Here is a 17,282-nt window from a genome sequence, read left to right as displayed (position 1 = left end):
GATGCTGTGGATGTGTTATGCTGAAAATAGCCAAGATTGAAAAATCATGCATTTTCGTATTTTTTTCAAATATCGTTACAAAAATTGAACATCGTTAATTGAATCACGAATAATCATATAGGTAATCATCAATATTTTTCCCATGAACATTTTGTAAGGCAATTTTTACTTTATTCAATAAGTTTATTCTGCACAAAGTACATATTTTCGAATGGAATTTCAAAACGGAACGTGATGATTGAATTGATGAAGGATTGATGATTAATAATATCCTTAAAATAGTCTTGAAACGATTGATAGGACACGTTCAGCTGTTTAGCTAAATGACAGAATTGAGATAATTCAAATAGTGATAGGTTGCCCATCTTCAAAAGAAGAATCAAGTTTATAAGCTTATCCCTTGGTTACCTTTTACGACATCCATGGGAAAGAGATGGAGTAGTCCTATTCTTTTTTTATTGGGCATGTGTTTCCGGGTCTTGTCTTCGGAAATCAATCCATCCATCAATGAATTCCATGAATGTCTGATGATAAAAAGTTTACGAAAGCCCTTACCAACTTCAGTCGCTAGCGTATACACCGAGCCAAAGCTTATAGTAGCCATAGCCATGTTGAACTTGACCTTCCGTGGCGCCGTCTCGCATGGTGCCGTCCACTTTCCCAGATGTCTCGCACCGCAGACTCGCTAGTACGCGGCGCGCTCTCGGCCATACCACCCTCTTTTTGCGCAATCGCGTAGCGATTCAGATCGCGCAGTATAGACGCACCTTTAGATTTTTTTCAATAAGGTTAGTGTGTACATACCTCAAAGATTTTTAAAAATATTTAGTGTTTTTTTGATCAATAATTTTAGAATTAAGTTAAGGTTGGTTATGAGCGTTATATATCGAAGTAAGTGTTGTGATTTATGAAAGATAATAATTATTTTCTTAGCGTCAAAGACAATATTATTAAAATAAATAATCTCAAAACTCTAAGTGCCGATAGACAATTATTTTGCAATAAAAAAAGACAATTTAAGACTTATTAAGGTTGTGTAAACTAACGAATTTTCTTCGTATACGTACAGTTTATATTAAAACTAAATATTATATTTCAAGACTTCCTTGTAAGTACAAGCAAATGTTTGCACATTTGCGTCACCTGAGAGCGGCAAAGAAAATTGGTTTTCTCGCGAACTGATAACGTTATCAGTGGCGGATTACAGCTGATAAGAGATAGTTCCCGTTCGCGAATCCGCTTTGTATAAGGTAAGATTTCTTTTATTGTTTCGTGTTAATTATTTTTCTTATTTCTGTTAAACAATATACATTTCATTCCAAAGAAGATTAATGAGTATCTCTCGGACAGGCATGTAACATCATCGTCTTCATCGTCACTTAGGTACCATCAGGTGAGATGGAAGACAAATGCCTAATCCAAAATTAAATAAAAAACCTACTGTATATTTTTTATTATGAAGATTACGGTAGTAGGTAATTTTGTTTTATTTAAATTATAAAATAAATATTTAAATTGATGAATGTTGAAAGTGGAAGGATTTAACGAAAGTTGTAAATTAGACTAGGGAACATATGGTCGAGTATGAATGTGAATGAAGTAAAAGAAGTAAGCAGGGATCATGGCAAGTGGAAAAAGTGCAGTGTGAATTCGCCTACCCCCTCCGGAAAAGAGGCTAGTTCTTAATGTATGGATGTATGTATGTATATTTATATGACACAGAAAGTGCTGTGTGTTTTCCTGTGAATGTTGTAAGAGGCGATTACAATATTCACTGGAGAAACTCTTCTGTGGAGGGTGCAACCGGGAACACGCAGAGATGAGAGAGAGTTGTGAGGAATACGTACCACGTTAGTTTAGGTTCCCTTGCAAGGTTTCACAGGTTATATAGCTTAGTAACTAAACGGGAATCACTTGACTAAATTCAGGAACATAAGCGTTTTTTTAATTGGAAAACATTAATAACATATTTGTATTACGTCACTATCCCTGACGAGGTAGACAAAGCCAATACTCTTTAACAATTAGTTGAGACATAGCTGATCAAATAAATGATCTTATTTATTTTAATGAAAACTTTGAAGAAACATGTGACCTGCTACCGTCTGAGCTCAAGTTTCGGAGTCATAACACCACAGACGATAAAAAAGGAACAATGGTCAGACGGTGCTCGCCCGCGGCCAAAATCAGTTGAAAAAAAAAAGTTGAAACTAAACATGAACGTATTTCGTAGGTGTTGTACACCAATCAGTTTGTTCGCTTGTAAACTCTTTATAGCACAAAAAATAAATATAAAAATGACAAAACAGTTATTGGAATTCAGAATAGTAATAATCAATCATTATTATTGCTACGAAAAGCATAAGCCGATACATATAAGTACATATCTTCAATGGATGTCGTAAAAGGCAACTAAGGGAAGGCTGTGATTATACACTTGGGTTTCCTCTTGTGAGCGATGTGCTAGCAACCTGTTACTATTTAAATTTCAATTCCATCATAAAGCCATATATCTGAACGTGGCCTTTCACTCTTTTCGAGACTGTTGGCACTGTTTACCCCATAAGGGATACAGACGTGACTATATGTAGTAGTACAAATTACCACGATAATCATAAGCTCTAGAAATTGGTGTCAACTCTATAAAAAAGCTAAAAAACAATTGAATACACAATTGAATTGATTTACAAGAAGGCAACCCCTTTGTAGCTTCTGTTCAAATCTATTATCTAACTCCTTATAGAGACGTCTGTGTAACAGTTGTGACTGTAACCTGGTCACAAGTCCATTGTTCTGTTTACAACTGTGGTAATAGAACAATATGCTGCTTTTATGACGGTAGCCGGTTAAACGATGATTTGTGTCTTTCGTTCGAACTGGTTAAATGTGGCCATCGATATTGCGAATTTTATTAGTTTTAAACTAAACTTTTAGTTGTGCAAATTTTGATTTAAGAATGACATTGATTTATTTTATAAAATAGGATCGTTAATAAATATCTCATAGTTTTATGAGTTAGTTCTATCTATATTTCGTGTGATTCCCGGCACCAATGGTAACAAAAAATCGGTGCACTCCGTGTTTTTTCCCAAAGACGTCGTAAAAAGCGAGTAAGGAATACACCTAAAAATTTGGGATTCTTCTTTAGGGCAATTGGCTGTCACAATTTGAATCTCAATTGTATCATTAAGGCAAACAGCTGAACGTGGTGGTTGGAATATTATAAAAATTGGTCAAGTAACTAAGTTTATTCGTTACACAAAAGGATATAAAATTAAGTTTATTTTCTTTTTGTAATATTATTATAGATTAATAAATAACCTTTAAATATTGCACAGGCAATAAAATCAATATTCGATTAAATTCGCATTGACACACTGTTAACACTCGATATTGCAAGTTAAGTGCTTGATGAAGCTCGCCCACCCAGATTAAGGTTAATTAATATTTGGCAATCGACTTGATCGGAGTTTAATCGTTAACACAGATCAGGGGAAAAATAAGATATGAATGAATGAATGAATGAATGAAAAGTTATTTATTCAAGTAACCAGACTCAGATATGGAAGGAACTTTAATTTTTTTACTTAGCTATTCGAATTACTTCAAATTGCAAATCTTCTTTTATGGATATTTTGGATTGTTTATTCCGAGATAAAGACGTGATATATGCATGCATGTGTAAATGACAAATGATGCACATGGGCTCGCTGATGTTTGAAGTCTTCTGTTTCGAATAGCAATTTAGATTTATAGAACAAAAATATAAATACATATTCATCTATACATATAATAAATCTGTAGAAAGGTCAATTCTGTACATTGAAAATATTGAAAAAATAAATAGCAAGGGGTGTTACTGGATCGATACCAAACACAAAAATGTGATTAAAAAATTTTTTGTCTGTCTGTCTGTATGTTCAGGCATCACGTGAAAACTAACGGTTCGATTTTGATGAAACTTGGTATAATTATACCTTATTATCCTGGGCGTAAAATAGGATACTTTTTATCCCGAAAAAATACGAAGAAAAAAAAATCTTAATTTTTCAGTTTATCCATAGACGTTGTTCTGTAGAACCGCGAACACACGTTGCGTTACCCGCAGTGGATTTAGCGCCGTAACCTGTAGCGCCTAAAGTCGGCTTTGGCTTGAACCGTTTGCTGCACAAGCGGGCCGCTACTAATTACTATGAAAAAAATACTACATAGCTACATTAATTCCCATCACGCTGAAAATGAGTATAATTATTTAAAACACAATCAAAAGCATTATTTCGAAATTCCCCATGATTCCGGTTTAAGGAAAAAAATTTACTCACGGTCAAAGGTAAAAAATGGGTGTATCGCAATTTTCTTTAAAACGGTAAGTTTTTCAAATCGGAAAATTACCTCAGACATAAATTGTAGATCATAAAGTTATCTATAAAAAAGGTATCAATAATTTTTTTCAACAAAGCTACCGTTTCTGTGATATAACGATGCAAAAAGTTGCAAGCGTCATAATATGCATCCGTTTCCTTGCCACCTCTGAGGGAGTGTACTATTAGCGCATTTTTTTTAACATTTTTATTATTAAACTTGAAAAAGTCTGAAATAGGTTAGAATAAACACGTGTTTTCACTACGCAGTGGCACTCAAGACTAACTTTCGCATTTATTATTTAAAAAAATAGAATAACCCTAAGTGAAGAAAATCATCTTAGGACAATAAAATAATAGAGATTACAATTATCAAATTCAATGCAATAATCAAATTAAAACTAAAACTACTTATAAAAAGAAAGAAAAAAGATGACTACAAACTAAAATTTAATTTATAAATTGTACAGTCCTTGCATAGCATCAACATGCGGGAATGTGCCCAGAAGGCTGGCAGCATTGCTAATTCGAATGGCAAAGCTGATTCTCTGAGCCAGATAATTTCCAGCCCTCCGGTCAAGAGATACCTCAATTAGCTTTTTCGACAATTGTCGGAAAAGCTGTCAACCTGTTTTCATTCATCCTCTCCACATGACCGAACCATCTCAACATACCCTTTAACTACATCTTCTTTCACATCACAACATTCCCTTATCACGCTGTTCCTTATCCGGTCACTCAAATTCACACCCAACATACTCCTTAACGCTCTCATTTCCACTGCATTTATTCTGCTTTCGTGCTTCTTTTGCCATACCCAACTTTCACTCCCATACATTAATGTCGGGACCATCACGCCCCTGTGCACACAAAGACTGCTCATAAAGGCATGCAAAGCTCCATTCACCATGTTCCCCGCGTTCACTCTCCTTTCAATATCACTATCACACACTTGCCATCTGATGTAAACTTTGATCCCGATAACTACATATTTGCGCCTTTTGAGGTTTTTTGCCTCATTTGAAGCAGAACGGCCTTAGATTTAGTAACCAAAAGATGAGACGGCGCAAGTGTGTCGACACAAGTAGCATCCCACACCAAAGGCCGCCCCAATCTCCAGGGTACCAAAGTCATACCATCCGGTCTCTTGGCATCATCCCGAGCCAGACCGTTTGGTTCTAGAACGGCTGGAACATGGATGGTGGCAAGAGCACGGAGGATTATATCATTTAGGGCGGCATGGCGCCTTAAACGGCCGGCACTCCTAGGGCATAATAGGCCGTGGTGTCCATAGCCGACAACGGTATCTCCGCAAGGACAACTATTATTAAAGACTAACGGTATTTTGAATTCAAGTTAAAATTACCGACAGAACAATATTTTTACTTATATTACTGCTACATAGAGTATATACGAGACGTGCTTATGCATAATATGACGCTTGCAACTTTTTGCATCGTAATATCTCAGAAACGGTAGCTTTATTGAAAAAAAATATTGATGCCTTTTTATAGATATCTTTATGATCTACAATCTATGTCTGAGGTATTTTTCCTATAAAACTTACCGTTTTGAAGAAAATCGTGAAAATCCCATTTTCTTACCTTTGACCTTGGGTAATTTTTTTCCTTAAACCGGAATCATGGGGAATTTTGAAATAATGCTTTTGATTGTGTTTTAAACAATTATACTCATTTTCAGCTTGATGGGAATTAATGTAGCTTCATTCCTATTTTTTGGTCTAAATTGACCGGACTGAAAATAAAATGGAGAAATAAACCATCTACGCGAAGACCGACATCCGCGCGGACGGAGTCGCGGGGGAAAGCTAGTCCAAAATATGTTTTTACGTTTCAAATAATTTTTGCTAGTTATTTTTACTTTCATTCCTGAATTTGTAGAATGGAATTAAATAAGTTTTATAATAAATTGGTAAGAGCGAACAAAGATGATCAAAAAGGTAAAATTTAATTAAGGACTTAAACTTCTTAATTTTTCAATATAGTTAATTATTTTTGTACATATTGTCTTGAAGTGTCGCTTATTATTTTTGGGATTTGTAAAATAAAAATACGGAGCTGTTTTTGAATAAAATTTGACTATATTCGTAAATGGAAAAGAGTAAAAACAAAACACAATCGGACGCGTGCATTGCGTCAGTGCGGCTCAAAAGAGGATGAATAGGAGCTTCAACATGCCCCCGGGCGTTGAAAGCTATAGGTTCGAGCTTTCAACCCGTCGTAGAAAATACTGGCAATGGGCATATTTTGCTAAATGCCCTGCGGATCACACCAGCTGCTGGTCTTATATCGGCGACGCGCGCGAAGCCATCAAGTCCAGGGTGAATTGCCACGACTCGTCCTAATCTCCATTTTAGCGGCGGGAGGTTATCATCCTTCACCACTACTAAAGTGTCCAGCTTCAGATTATCCTGATTAGTACGCCACTTTGTCCTTTGCTGAAGTTCAGCTATATACTCTTTGCTCCAACGAGCCCAAAAATGCTGGCGTAATTGCTCAATTCGTTGAAATCTAGTCAAGTGATCAAAGGACTTAATTCGGTAATCATCTTGTGGTAAGGATGTAAGAGGACGTCCAATAAGAAAATGGCCTGGAGTCAACGGAGAGAGGTCAGTAGGATCCGATGAGAGCGGTGTAATCGGCCGGGTGTTTAATACAGCTTCAATTTGTGTGAGCGTAGTGTATAATTCCTCATAAGTTAAATTACAATTGCCCAACACTCTATGCAAATGATACTTAGTCGACTTTACACCCGCTTCCCAGAGACCCCCAAAATGAGGCGCATGCGCGGGTATAAAATGAAAGTGAATGGATTCAGAAGCTGCACTATCACTCAAAGAATTACAGTTATTTTTCAGAAATTCAGAAATTTCTTTATAAGCTCCAGTAAACGAGGTACCATTATCTGAATAAAGATCAGTAGGTTTACCTCTACGAGACATAAATCGGCGCAATGCGAGTAAAAAATTGTTACTTGTGAGGTCACCAACTAGCTCCAAGTGGATAGCTTTGGTGGTAAAACAAACAAATAGTGCAATATACACTTTCACTAACCTACAGCCACGACCTTGACGACTAGCACACATGAGTGGACCGGCATAGTCTACTCCAACACTTTGAAAAGGATAACCGTCTGGAGCGATGCGCTGCTGTGGTAAATTTCCCATCAAAGGTGTAACAATTTTACCCTTCATACGCGTACACATAACACATTTATGATAACAAGCTTTTGCTAAATTTCGACCACCAATAGGCCAATAAGTCTCCCTTATAGACGATAATAATAATTGGGGACCAGCATGCAGAAGCCGTTTGTGTTCATAATCAAACAATAATTTGGTAAAGACATGAGTGGACTGTATAAGTATAGGGTGCTTTTTATCAATAGGGAAGTCAGAGTTATCAATGCGACCTCCAACTCGCATGATATTATTTTCATCTATATAAATATTAAATTTAATGAGTTGACTTTTCTTAGGCAAACTCTGCTTATTTAAAAGTAAATTATATTCAGGAAACGATTCCTTTTGAGAAATTGAAATAATTAAATTTAAAGCCTGCCGTAATTCTGTTACTTGTAATGATTCTGACTGTATTGGTTGTTTTTTACACGCTTGAATAAATCTTAAACATAAGCTACGGAACGAACAAGCCTAAAGTAATTCGAAAAACGACTAAAATCAATAAATTTATCTCTAGATAATTCAACGACAGATGCTAATGAAAGGTTTGGTTTAACTTCGGGTAACGATTCGATATGGTTTATTCGAGAAGGCCATTCAGACATGTCATGTTTGAGAAAGTCAGGTCCAGACCACCACAGTTCTAAATTTTGCAGATGACTGATATCTACGCCGCGAGACAATAGATCTGCAGGATTTTTATCAGTGGGAACGTGTCTCCACGTATAGCTACTTGTCCTTTCTACTATTTCAGCTACGCGATTACGTACAAAAGGTTGAAGTCTAGAAGGATGCATGCGGAGCCAACCTAAAACAATTGTGGAATCAGTCCAGAACCAAACATTGCTTACTTTGAGCCTAAGCGAATCGATTACCTTTTCGTAAACTCGTGTTCCAACTAATGCGCCACACAGTTCTAATCGTGGAATTGTAGTTGGTTTAATGGGCGCAACTCGAGTTTTGGCCATTAATAAACGAACCAAAATCTCACCTGTACTATTAACGGTACGCACATATATACATGCGCCATATGCACGCTCCGAAGCGTCAGTAAATACATGCAGATCTAATATCTGCCACGAATCCCCGGTTACTTGACGTGGAATACGAACGTAATTCAAGAGCGGCAATGAATTGCGAATCTCGCTCCAGCGCTGACTGATCTCGTGAGGCAATGGATCATCCCATGATAACTTCTCTAACCAAAGACTTTGAAGGAGAATTTTTAGACTTATTACCCACGCTGCTAAAAGTCCCATAGGATCAAAAATTCGAGCAATAACCGACAGAATTTCACGTTTGGAATTGCCTGCGGAGGTCAAGGCATTTACAGGAAACCGAAGTTCGTCAGTGCCAGCATGCCAACTTAAACCCAATATTTTTCCTGGCTCTTCACTACCTATATTTAAATTAAGTGATGGCGTCTCAACATCACATGAGATCAGTTTGGGTTCATTTGACTTCCATTTCCTAAGTGGCATACGGGCAGAGGCGAGCACTTCAGTAACTTTCTTTCGGATGTTCTCTACTTCCTCGAGATTATCACCTCCAGTAAGCAAGTCATCAACATACATATCATGTTTAATAATTTCTGCGATTTTATCATCTTTGCACTCAAGACCCAACTGCATAAGACAACGTGTGGCTAAGTATGGTGCACTAGATGTACCGTAAGTCACGGTGTTTAAAGTAAATAATTTAATTGATTGGCTCGAATCGTCACGCCATAATATTTGCTGCAAATGCCGGTCAGACGGATGAACGGCAATTTGTCGGTACATTTTCTCCACGTCCGCTGACAAAACATACTTATGCTGCCTAAAACGTAATAAAATTGCTAACAGATCATCTTGAACCGTGGGACCGATCATTTGAATATTATTATAACTAACACCAGATGATGTGGGAGCGCTAGCATTAAATACAACACGTAGCTTCGTAGTCGTACTCTGCTCACGTAAAACCCCATGATGAGGTATGACATATCCATTCGGTTTAGATTTAGTATCATCACTTTCCGACATGTGGCCTAAAGCCGCATACTCTGCCATAAATTCATAATACATACGACTTAATTCAGGTTTACTCTTTAACCTACGCTCTAAAGATATAAGACAGTGCTTAGCTCGTGATACTGAATCTCCTAAAGATTCAGGAGTACCCTTTAAAGGTATACGTACGCAAAACCTACCGTCTTCAAGACGAGATGTGTTCTCGATAAAGTGTTCCTCACACATGTGTTCTTCAGGCGAATAATTAGGTGACTTTGCACTTACTTCCTCTAACTGCCAAAAACGCATTAAATCATGTTGAATATCAACTGCAGCTTGAGTAGTTTCAGAATCAACATGTGTGAAGTTGCACTTATGACATGCTTGCGTACTACTAGTGGTGTACTTATCATAAATAGGACCTGAGATAACCCAACCTAACTTTGTCTCACATATAACTGGCTTCCCCTTACCTAGCCGTAATTGTTGTGTACCTAATAAATCCCATAATAGATCACTACCAATTAATATATCAACCTCGGCAGGTTTATACCACATAGGGTCGGCCAAACAAATGTTAGGCGGAATTTCAAAATTAAAAATATTTATTTCAGAACGCGGCACACTACTAGTTATCGTAGGCAAAACAAAACAATTAATTTCGGAAGAAAAACTATTATCTAATGATGTCATCCGCGTATGACACGTTTTATTCACATTCGAAACAGAATTGTTTATGCCTAGGATTGAGCTAGTTACCTGACTAGTCTGTAAGTTCAACTGTTGACACAGTTTTTCAGTCATAAGACTCGATGTACTTCCACTGTCTAACACTGCACGCACAATATGCTCACGATTATTGTTATCGTATAATTTAATTACAACAGTAGACAGAAGTACCTCGCAATGCCCGTTACGTACATTTGCTGAAAACGCAACGTCATTCACATTGTTAGACGCGGGCTGTGGAGGAGAGGCGGACGATGATATCTCAGACGGAGAGCTATTTCCCCGACGTGCCTGCTGATTTACATGAATAAGTGTATTATGGCGTCGTTTACATACCTTGCAACCTGGTTTCTTACACGAGTTGGCAAAGTGCCCTCTTCGGAAACAATTAAAACATACTTTATAACTAGGTAGCAAATTCAAACGGGCCTCAGCAGTCAAAGACAAAAACTGAGAACAATTATATAAGAAATGATAACCCTTGCACATAGGACAAGTCCTTTGGGTTGTTTCAGCATTCGACTGCTGACTAGAGTTACCTGGTACCGCTACCATAGACTTAATTTTAGGTGTTAACTTATTGTATGACTGGTAACCACGTGACAACTCCAGTGTTTCTAATAAATCAGCACGACTGCGAATAAATGTTAAAAAATCATCGAAAGTAATGGACCTGTTCGGATCCATACGTCCCTTGTATTCCTCCCACTCTCTGTATGTCTTTTGATCTAATTTATGAGTAATGATATGAATTAAAAGAGTATCCCATTGCTTAACAGGTTCATTCAAGGACTCAAGCGCACACAGATTTTTATTGACTTGATCAATTAATCGCTTTAACATAACAGATGACTCTTTTGTGATAGATTCAATATTAAATAAAGCTGAGACGTGATTTTGTAGTAAAAGACGTTTGTTATCAAACCGATCACACAAAAGCTTCCATGCAACTGCATAGTTGCTGGCGGAAAATTGTACTGATTGGATCACCACAGCAGCGGACCCCTCCAGAGAAGTGCGTAAATAGTGAAATTTATTTATTTCATCAATATCGTCGTTATCATGTATGAGGCTAGTGAAAGTGTCTCGAAATTCCAAATAATTATCGTAAGAACCACTAAATTTTGGAAGCTGTATTGTAGGTAACTTCACAAGACGGCGATTTGCACGAGAACCTTCCTCGCTGCCTGCGCTCAACAGCGGCATTGAGTTTGTTTGCGCGTGCAATATACCTTGAGCCCTAGCCATTTCTCTATAATAACGAGACTCAAACTCCTGTCGCTCGATAAACTGGGCTTCAGGATCATCAACTACACATTCTAATTGTAATTGTACCTCGTCATACTGTTCAAACAACGATTCTATCTTACCAATACGCAACTGTAATTCTCTGGCGATCGCATCATCCAAAGTAATGCTTCTAAGTGAATCCAAGTAATTAATAAATGAAGTCAAACGCCCTTTAAAGCTAGCTCGCTTTTTAATGAGTTCCTTCTCGTTCGACATTCTGGGAAACGAGTGTTGTCAACCTGGAATTTATACAATGCAAAAGGTAAATAAGATCACAAGTACACGTATACTAATCACTATACAGCTGCGAACAAATAACGTTATATAATACAAATTTACGAGAAGTATCTAATTATTATCATAAGTCATCAAGTAAAAAAGAAAACTGTATTATAAAACTGCAAACTGCACAATGTATGTACTTAGTAATCTGTATTATTACAAGGTAAATAGTACGTAAATAGCAACTTATTATTGCCTTTATTACAATTTAACTGTAAAATATTTTTTTAATTTTTACTTTTTATTTACCTATGCGTGAGAGGCAATGAAATATGTTGACATTAAACACAAATTAGATAATATTAAAAAATAAAACAGCTGTAAGTAAGCGACACATAGAAAATAGACTGATTTGAAATTGGAACGGAATGCGAAAAAATATGAACCCACGCGCGAAAATTAAATGTGAACAAACAATATAAATTATCAATATTTCGCAAATTTTATAACGAATTAAACTAAATAATGTTGCTTTAATGCACACAATACCTATTTCAAGTACAATTTAGTCTAATTCAACGAAATAATTGTAGAACAAAGTTACTACAAAATTGATTTTTGTTCACAGCGTAATGGGTATTTGAATGAAATAAAATGACCTAAATAAGTTATATAATATTAATAAAAACTTATTTACTAACCTGCTGGATGAAAATACCTTTAGAGTGTTGGGTTATACTACCTTTATTGAATGAATACGCTCAACACCACAGAAAATATTTCCTTGCAAAATGACTCCGCAGATTGTATGTACCTAATGGCCAATTTTTCCGTCCAAACTTCCAGTCTTGATGGAGATTTTTCCAATAAATATATAAATAGCTGATCCTTAAAATGATATCCGGCTACGATCCTGGACCATGTCTTGAAGTGTCGCTTATTATTTTTGGGATTTGTAAAATAAAAATACGGAGCTGTTTTTGAATAAAATTTGACTATATTCGTAAATGGAAAAGAGTAAAAACAAAACACAATCGGACGCGTGCATTGCGTCAGTGCGGCTCAAAAGAGGATGAATAGGAGCTTCAACACATATAGTTAATTGTCTTGGTAGTATGCCAGAAAAATTTCAACTTCTTTGACATTTTTATGAAATATATATACTCCTTTATACGAGTATCTGTGATCTGCGGACGGTACTTTACCGTTAACAATTGTTGTCTTACGTATAGGTATTATTAAGTAAGTATAGGTGGTGTAATGTCAGTAACAGTTTATTACAAAGCCGATTTCGGCCATGATGTCCACAGAGCACTGAACGCTGTCTTACTTGCTCTGTGGCCATTTTCATGTTGCTATTCTAATCTTCTGTTAATTGAATCAGTTATTGTCAGGTCATAAATTAATTTGAGATTTAAAGAGATCAGATTTATTCATTTAAAGTCACGAAACTACTATGACAATGTAATGTAAAAATTATGTTGTTATTTTATTGTTGTTGTATTGCAAATCGTACCCCAAGCTCTGAAGCGTAGTGTATGTACCAGGGTGCAACGGGGAATACCCTAAGATCAAGACTCAAATTACATTTGTTTTGTACTAATCCAGTCTTGAACACGCTTTAACTGGTTCACATACAAATATACTTTTAATCCCGTATGGGAAAGACAGAGCCGACAGTCTCGAAGACTGAAGGCTACGTTCAGCTGTATGGCTTGGCATTCAAATAGTGACAGGTTGCAGCCCATCGCCCAAAAACCTTTCCCTTGATAGACTTTACAATCTGCACGGGAAGAGAAGAAGCTGGCTCACACCGCTTTGTCTTTGCTACCAGACCAACATGAACGTTCGCACTAGATGATCGGCGCATATATGTACTCTTAGTCGCCGTTTACGACATCCATGGGAAAGAGTTGTGGTTACATTTTAAAGTTCTGGGAACCATATGTCGCACCTGTTACACTTATAGTAACTAGGATAAATAGTTAATATCTATATTGCGGCAAAATTCAAACCTAACCAAAGCTTGCATTTTTGTTCTGAAAAAAAAATTGGTAGGTACTCCCATTTTCTACCGCGCCTTTGAATTGAAATTTAAGCTTTCTTATGCAAAGCCTTCTACTGCATAAGCCTCATTGTTAAACATGTAAACTCATTCACTGCCATAGAAAGAGCAAGAGCTCGCCAAGTAATGAATTTGCTGGGTGCAGTGTTCGTGGCACGCCCAGATGGCTTTTGTGCTCTTCAAAATACGGTGAAATACTCTGTCTGCTATTCAAGCAGCGAAAATAAAATGTGAATAATTTGAATAGTTGTATTTTTGGTTTATAGAATAAAACGTGTGGAACCTACAAACTTAGGGATTCTTTTTTAATCAATAGGCTAGCGATTTGTCACTATCTAAATCTTATTTGCATCCAGCTAGACTATTGTCTACCCTATTGAGGATAAAGCCGTGATGTAGTTATGTATAAATAACTCCAATTTTCATAATAACAGTTCACTGAAATTTAACCCTTTTTCACTCTTCTCGTCTTTATTGACTTATATTGGCGTTTAATGTGAGGTAATTACATTGTTTAATATCCTAGAAATCTGCATTCAGATTTTACCCCGTTTGTGCGGATTACTGAACAGTTTTATAACTAACTAATGTTATTAATTTTCTGCCTTAGTTACCACAAAATGGGTGGTAAGTAATTCAGGAAGCATGTAAGCGGAATGTATTCCTTCCTCCAATTTTCTGCCTGACTTTACATGCTTTCAAGAGAAACTATTGAAATAAATGGTCGGCGATTCGGCAGAAACTCGCAAATGAAATATTTCGCATACCTTACCGCCATTAATTGGAATTAAATGGCTTGGAACTGTTACGACACCGCATTGCTGTGGATTTTAAATGCTTTAAAATGAGTGTATATTTATGGAAAAATAGAACTTACCTGGTTTAGGCCGCTGGCAAAATAAATGGGAATTTATATAACACTATTGTATGAGATGGAGTTTCATTATTCTAAGAAGAATCTGTTCTCAAGATATTCAGTAGTTGAATCGACACCCGTTTAAAATGTGCAATACGTGTGGAATCGCGGGTTCAAATTCAATCCCGGCCACGTGCTAATTACTCTGTCCTGAGTGAGCTTACAAATTTTACGATGAGGGATAACATCGTGAGGAAACTGCATATTCAGACAACTAAATGGTCCAATAAAGTTACATACATACATACATACATATGATCACGTCTATATCCCTTGCGGGGTAGACAGAGCCAACAGTCTTGAAAAGACTGAATGGCCACGTTTAGCTATTTGGCTTAATGATAGAACCGAGATTCAAATAGTGACAGGTTGCTAGCCCATCGCCTAAAAGAGGAATCCTAAGTTTATAAGCCTATCCCTTAGTCGCCTTTTACGACATCCATGGGAAAGAGATGGAGTGGTCCTATTCTTTTTTGTAATAGTGCCGGGAACCACACGGCACTATAAGTTTGCTGCAAACATTGCGGAGGTCAGATGGGAGTCGCTTCGTGTAAAAACCTGACTCACCCAATCCACGATCATAGACATTATCGGCTCCTCTCAAGTAAATTTGTTTAAAAAATAATATTTCCGAGGAAACTGTAAATATCTACTTAGGTATTTTGCTCGGATAATTATTATTTTTAGCACACGCACTTTTACTGGGCCACTTCACATCACATAATTCAATAATTATGCAATTAAAAAAATTCAGTCAGAAAGTAAGTTGGTGCGATCTTCCGTTTGTTATACAACTGTGGGTTTGTTTGTAAACAAGCAAATTAGTGACCAAATTAGTGATGCGGCTGCGCAATGGGCATGAAATAATTCGACATTCACGGAGAAGAAAGTGCTTATTACCGTGCTCAGTAGAGGCACTGAATTAGAGGTTTCTCTATTGTTATCGATGCAATTTTAGTACTCTGTCCTATTAGAAATTGCAGTAAAATTATAACCCTTGGTTACCTTTATAGACATAGCTAACCGTGTTAAATTTGGCCAGTTATTTTCACAGCTGCTAAAGTAACATTAAGTGTCATTTTAACATCTGAGCTTTGAAACTAACAATGATAAGTAGGGATGGTTCACTTTTAGGACATACATACATACAGTCACGACTTTAACCCATGCAGGGTAGACAGAGCCAACAGTCTTTAAAAGACTGAAAGGTCACATTTAGCGAGAGGAATTCCAAGTTTATAGGCTAACGAGTATCCCTGTCTGCTTCGAGCCGTCGTGGAGTGCAGACGTGCTCCGATGCGCTCCGCGAAATAAAAATTAAAATTAAGCAAAAAATTTATTTAAAAAAAAAATTTTTTTCAAAAAATTAAAATTGTGTTGTGTAAGTGTAGTGACATAATTGGACACCTGGACTCCCAAGAAATCGCTGAAGCTGAACCAGAATTGTGAGTTTTGATCCTGATATCACGAGTTAGACCACGTGGCCTGCTGAAAAACGCCATAAACGCAGGATAGTGCTTCAGCGTCGTGCTGGGGAAAACAAATACTGAGAACCCAGGTAACGGATTCTACAGAGGGAATCCGGGAAAAATTTTATCAAGACATAAAGTCCAGTGGATATTTTTATATTTTATTAGTTGACCAGATCTTACTTTTGTGTTGTCCTTTTACTTATACAATATTTCGTGTCCATTTACAACTTTTACAAACTTACCTTTTAAACTGCGATAATGATTCGTACACCCAGATCGGTGACTTTTAAAAAAAAGACACTCACATATTGTGAGAATGATATATCGCCCACCCAACTGCCTGATGACTCTTCTCCAGAATTTGTCACAAATATAACCCCCACCACCAGGAACAGATATATTCAATGTCTTCCCAAAACGCCTTACCTCAAAGAAAGCGAGCGCAGAAAAATACTGACCGATGACGATAGGAACGAGCTGTGCGGTCAAATCAGAGACCTCCTGGATGCAGCTAGCGAAGAGGTCGAGTCAGCATTAAGACTGAAAAGGACGACAAAAGACTCGATCAGAATGAAAATCAAACAGGCAGATGACCTCATCTGCGACCTGGGAGCATGCCAGGAGTGGAAAAACATGACACCAGGGCAGAGACCCAGCGTCCGCACGCAGACTTCCCCGATCCCCCAAGAAACCAAAACCGGGAAAATGGAGGATGTGCTGACTGCGCTTGCCAACCAGCTTGATAAGAACTCCAAGAGTATACTGGAGATAAAGGAGATGATTGAAAGGCGGAGCGAGGACAGAACAGGGACGACCACACGTGCTCCAACGTATTCGCAGGTCGCGGCCAAACCGAAGGAGGCACCCGTCACCCTACACTCCATTATTGTCAATGACAAGGAGGGAGTGGAAACGGGTGACGAGGTATTGGATAGGATCCGAAATGTAGCGGGAGAGGGCGGGGACTGGATTCGTATAGAAAGAGTGAGGAAGACCAGAGACCGAAAAGTTATCATATCTTGCAAAACTAAAGA

At 37.3% G+C, this 17,282-nt stretch overlaps 2 protein-coding genes across 3 annotated transcripts in view; one reads left to right on the top strand and one right to left on the bottom strand.

Moving 5' to 3' along the window:
* The window catches only part of LOC106140962 (GAS2-like protein 3), a 91,772-nt gene that overhangs the window by 29,006 nt on the left and 45,484 nt on the right, over positions 1 to 17,282 (top strand). Inside the window, exon 1 of one of the 2 annotated variants that reach the window (XM_060950334.1) lies at positions 1,043 to 1,250. The exons of the other annotated variant lie outside the window; for it this stretch is intronic. The gene's annotated coding sequence lies outside the window, so the exon portion shown is untranslated. Of the gene's footprint in view, positions 1 to 1,042; positions 1,251 to 17,282 lie in introns of those variants that run through there. 2 annotated transcript variants of the gene reach the window in all.
* On the bottom strand, positions 6,592 to 15,364 carry LOC106143603 (uncharacterized). The gene is made up of 6 exons (XM_060950514.1): positions 15,344 to 15,364; positions 11,516 to 11,627; positions 10,314 to 10,387; positions 9,744 to 9,848; positions 7,742 to 7,905; positions 6,592 to 7,006 (listed from the first exon to the last, which is right to left on the bottom strand). The coding sequence occupies exons 1-6, from the start codon at positions 15,362 to 15,364 to the stop codon at positions 6,592 to 6,594; spliced, it is 891 nt and encodes a 296-aa protein (XP_060806497.1).

This window comes from Amyelois transitella, chromosome 21, assembly GCF_032362555.1.
Source record: "Amyelois transitella isolate CPQ chromosome 21, ilAmyTran1.1, whole genome shotgun sequence".
NCBI lineage: Eukaryota > Metazoa > Arthropoda > Insecta > Lepidoptera > Pyralidae > Amyelois > Amyelois transitella.
Note: the sequence above shows the minus strand (reverse complement) of the source record. Positions and strands in the feature narration are given on the sequence as shown.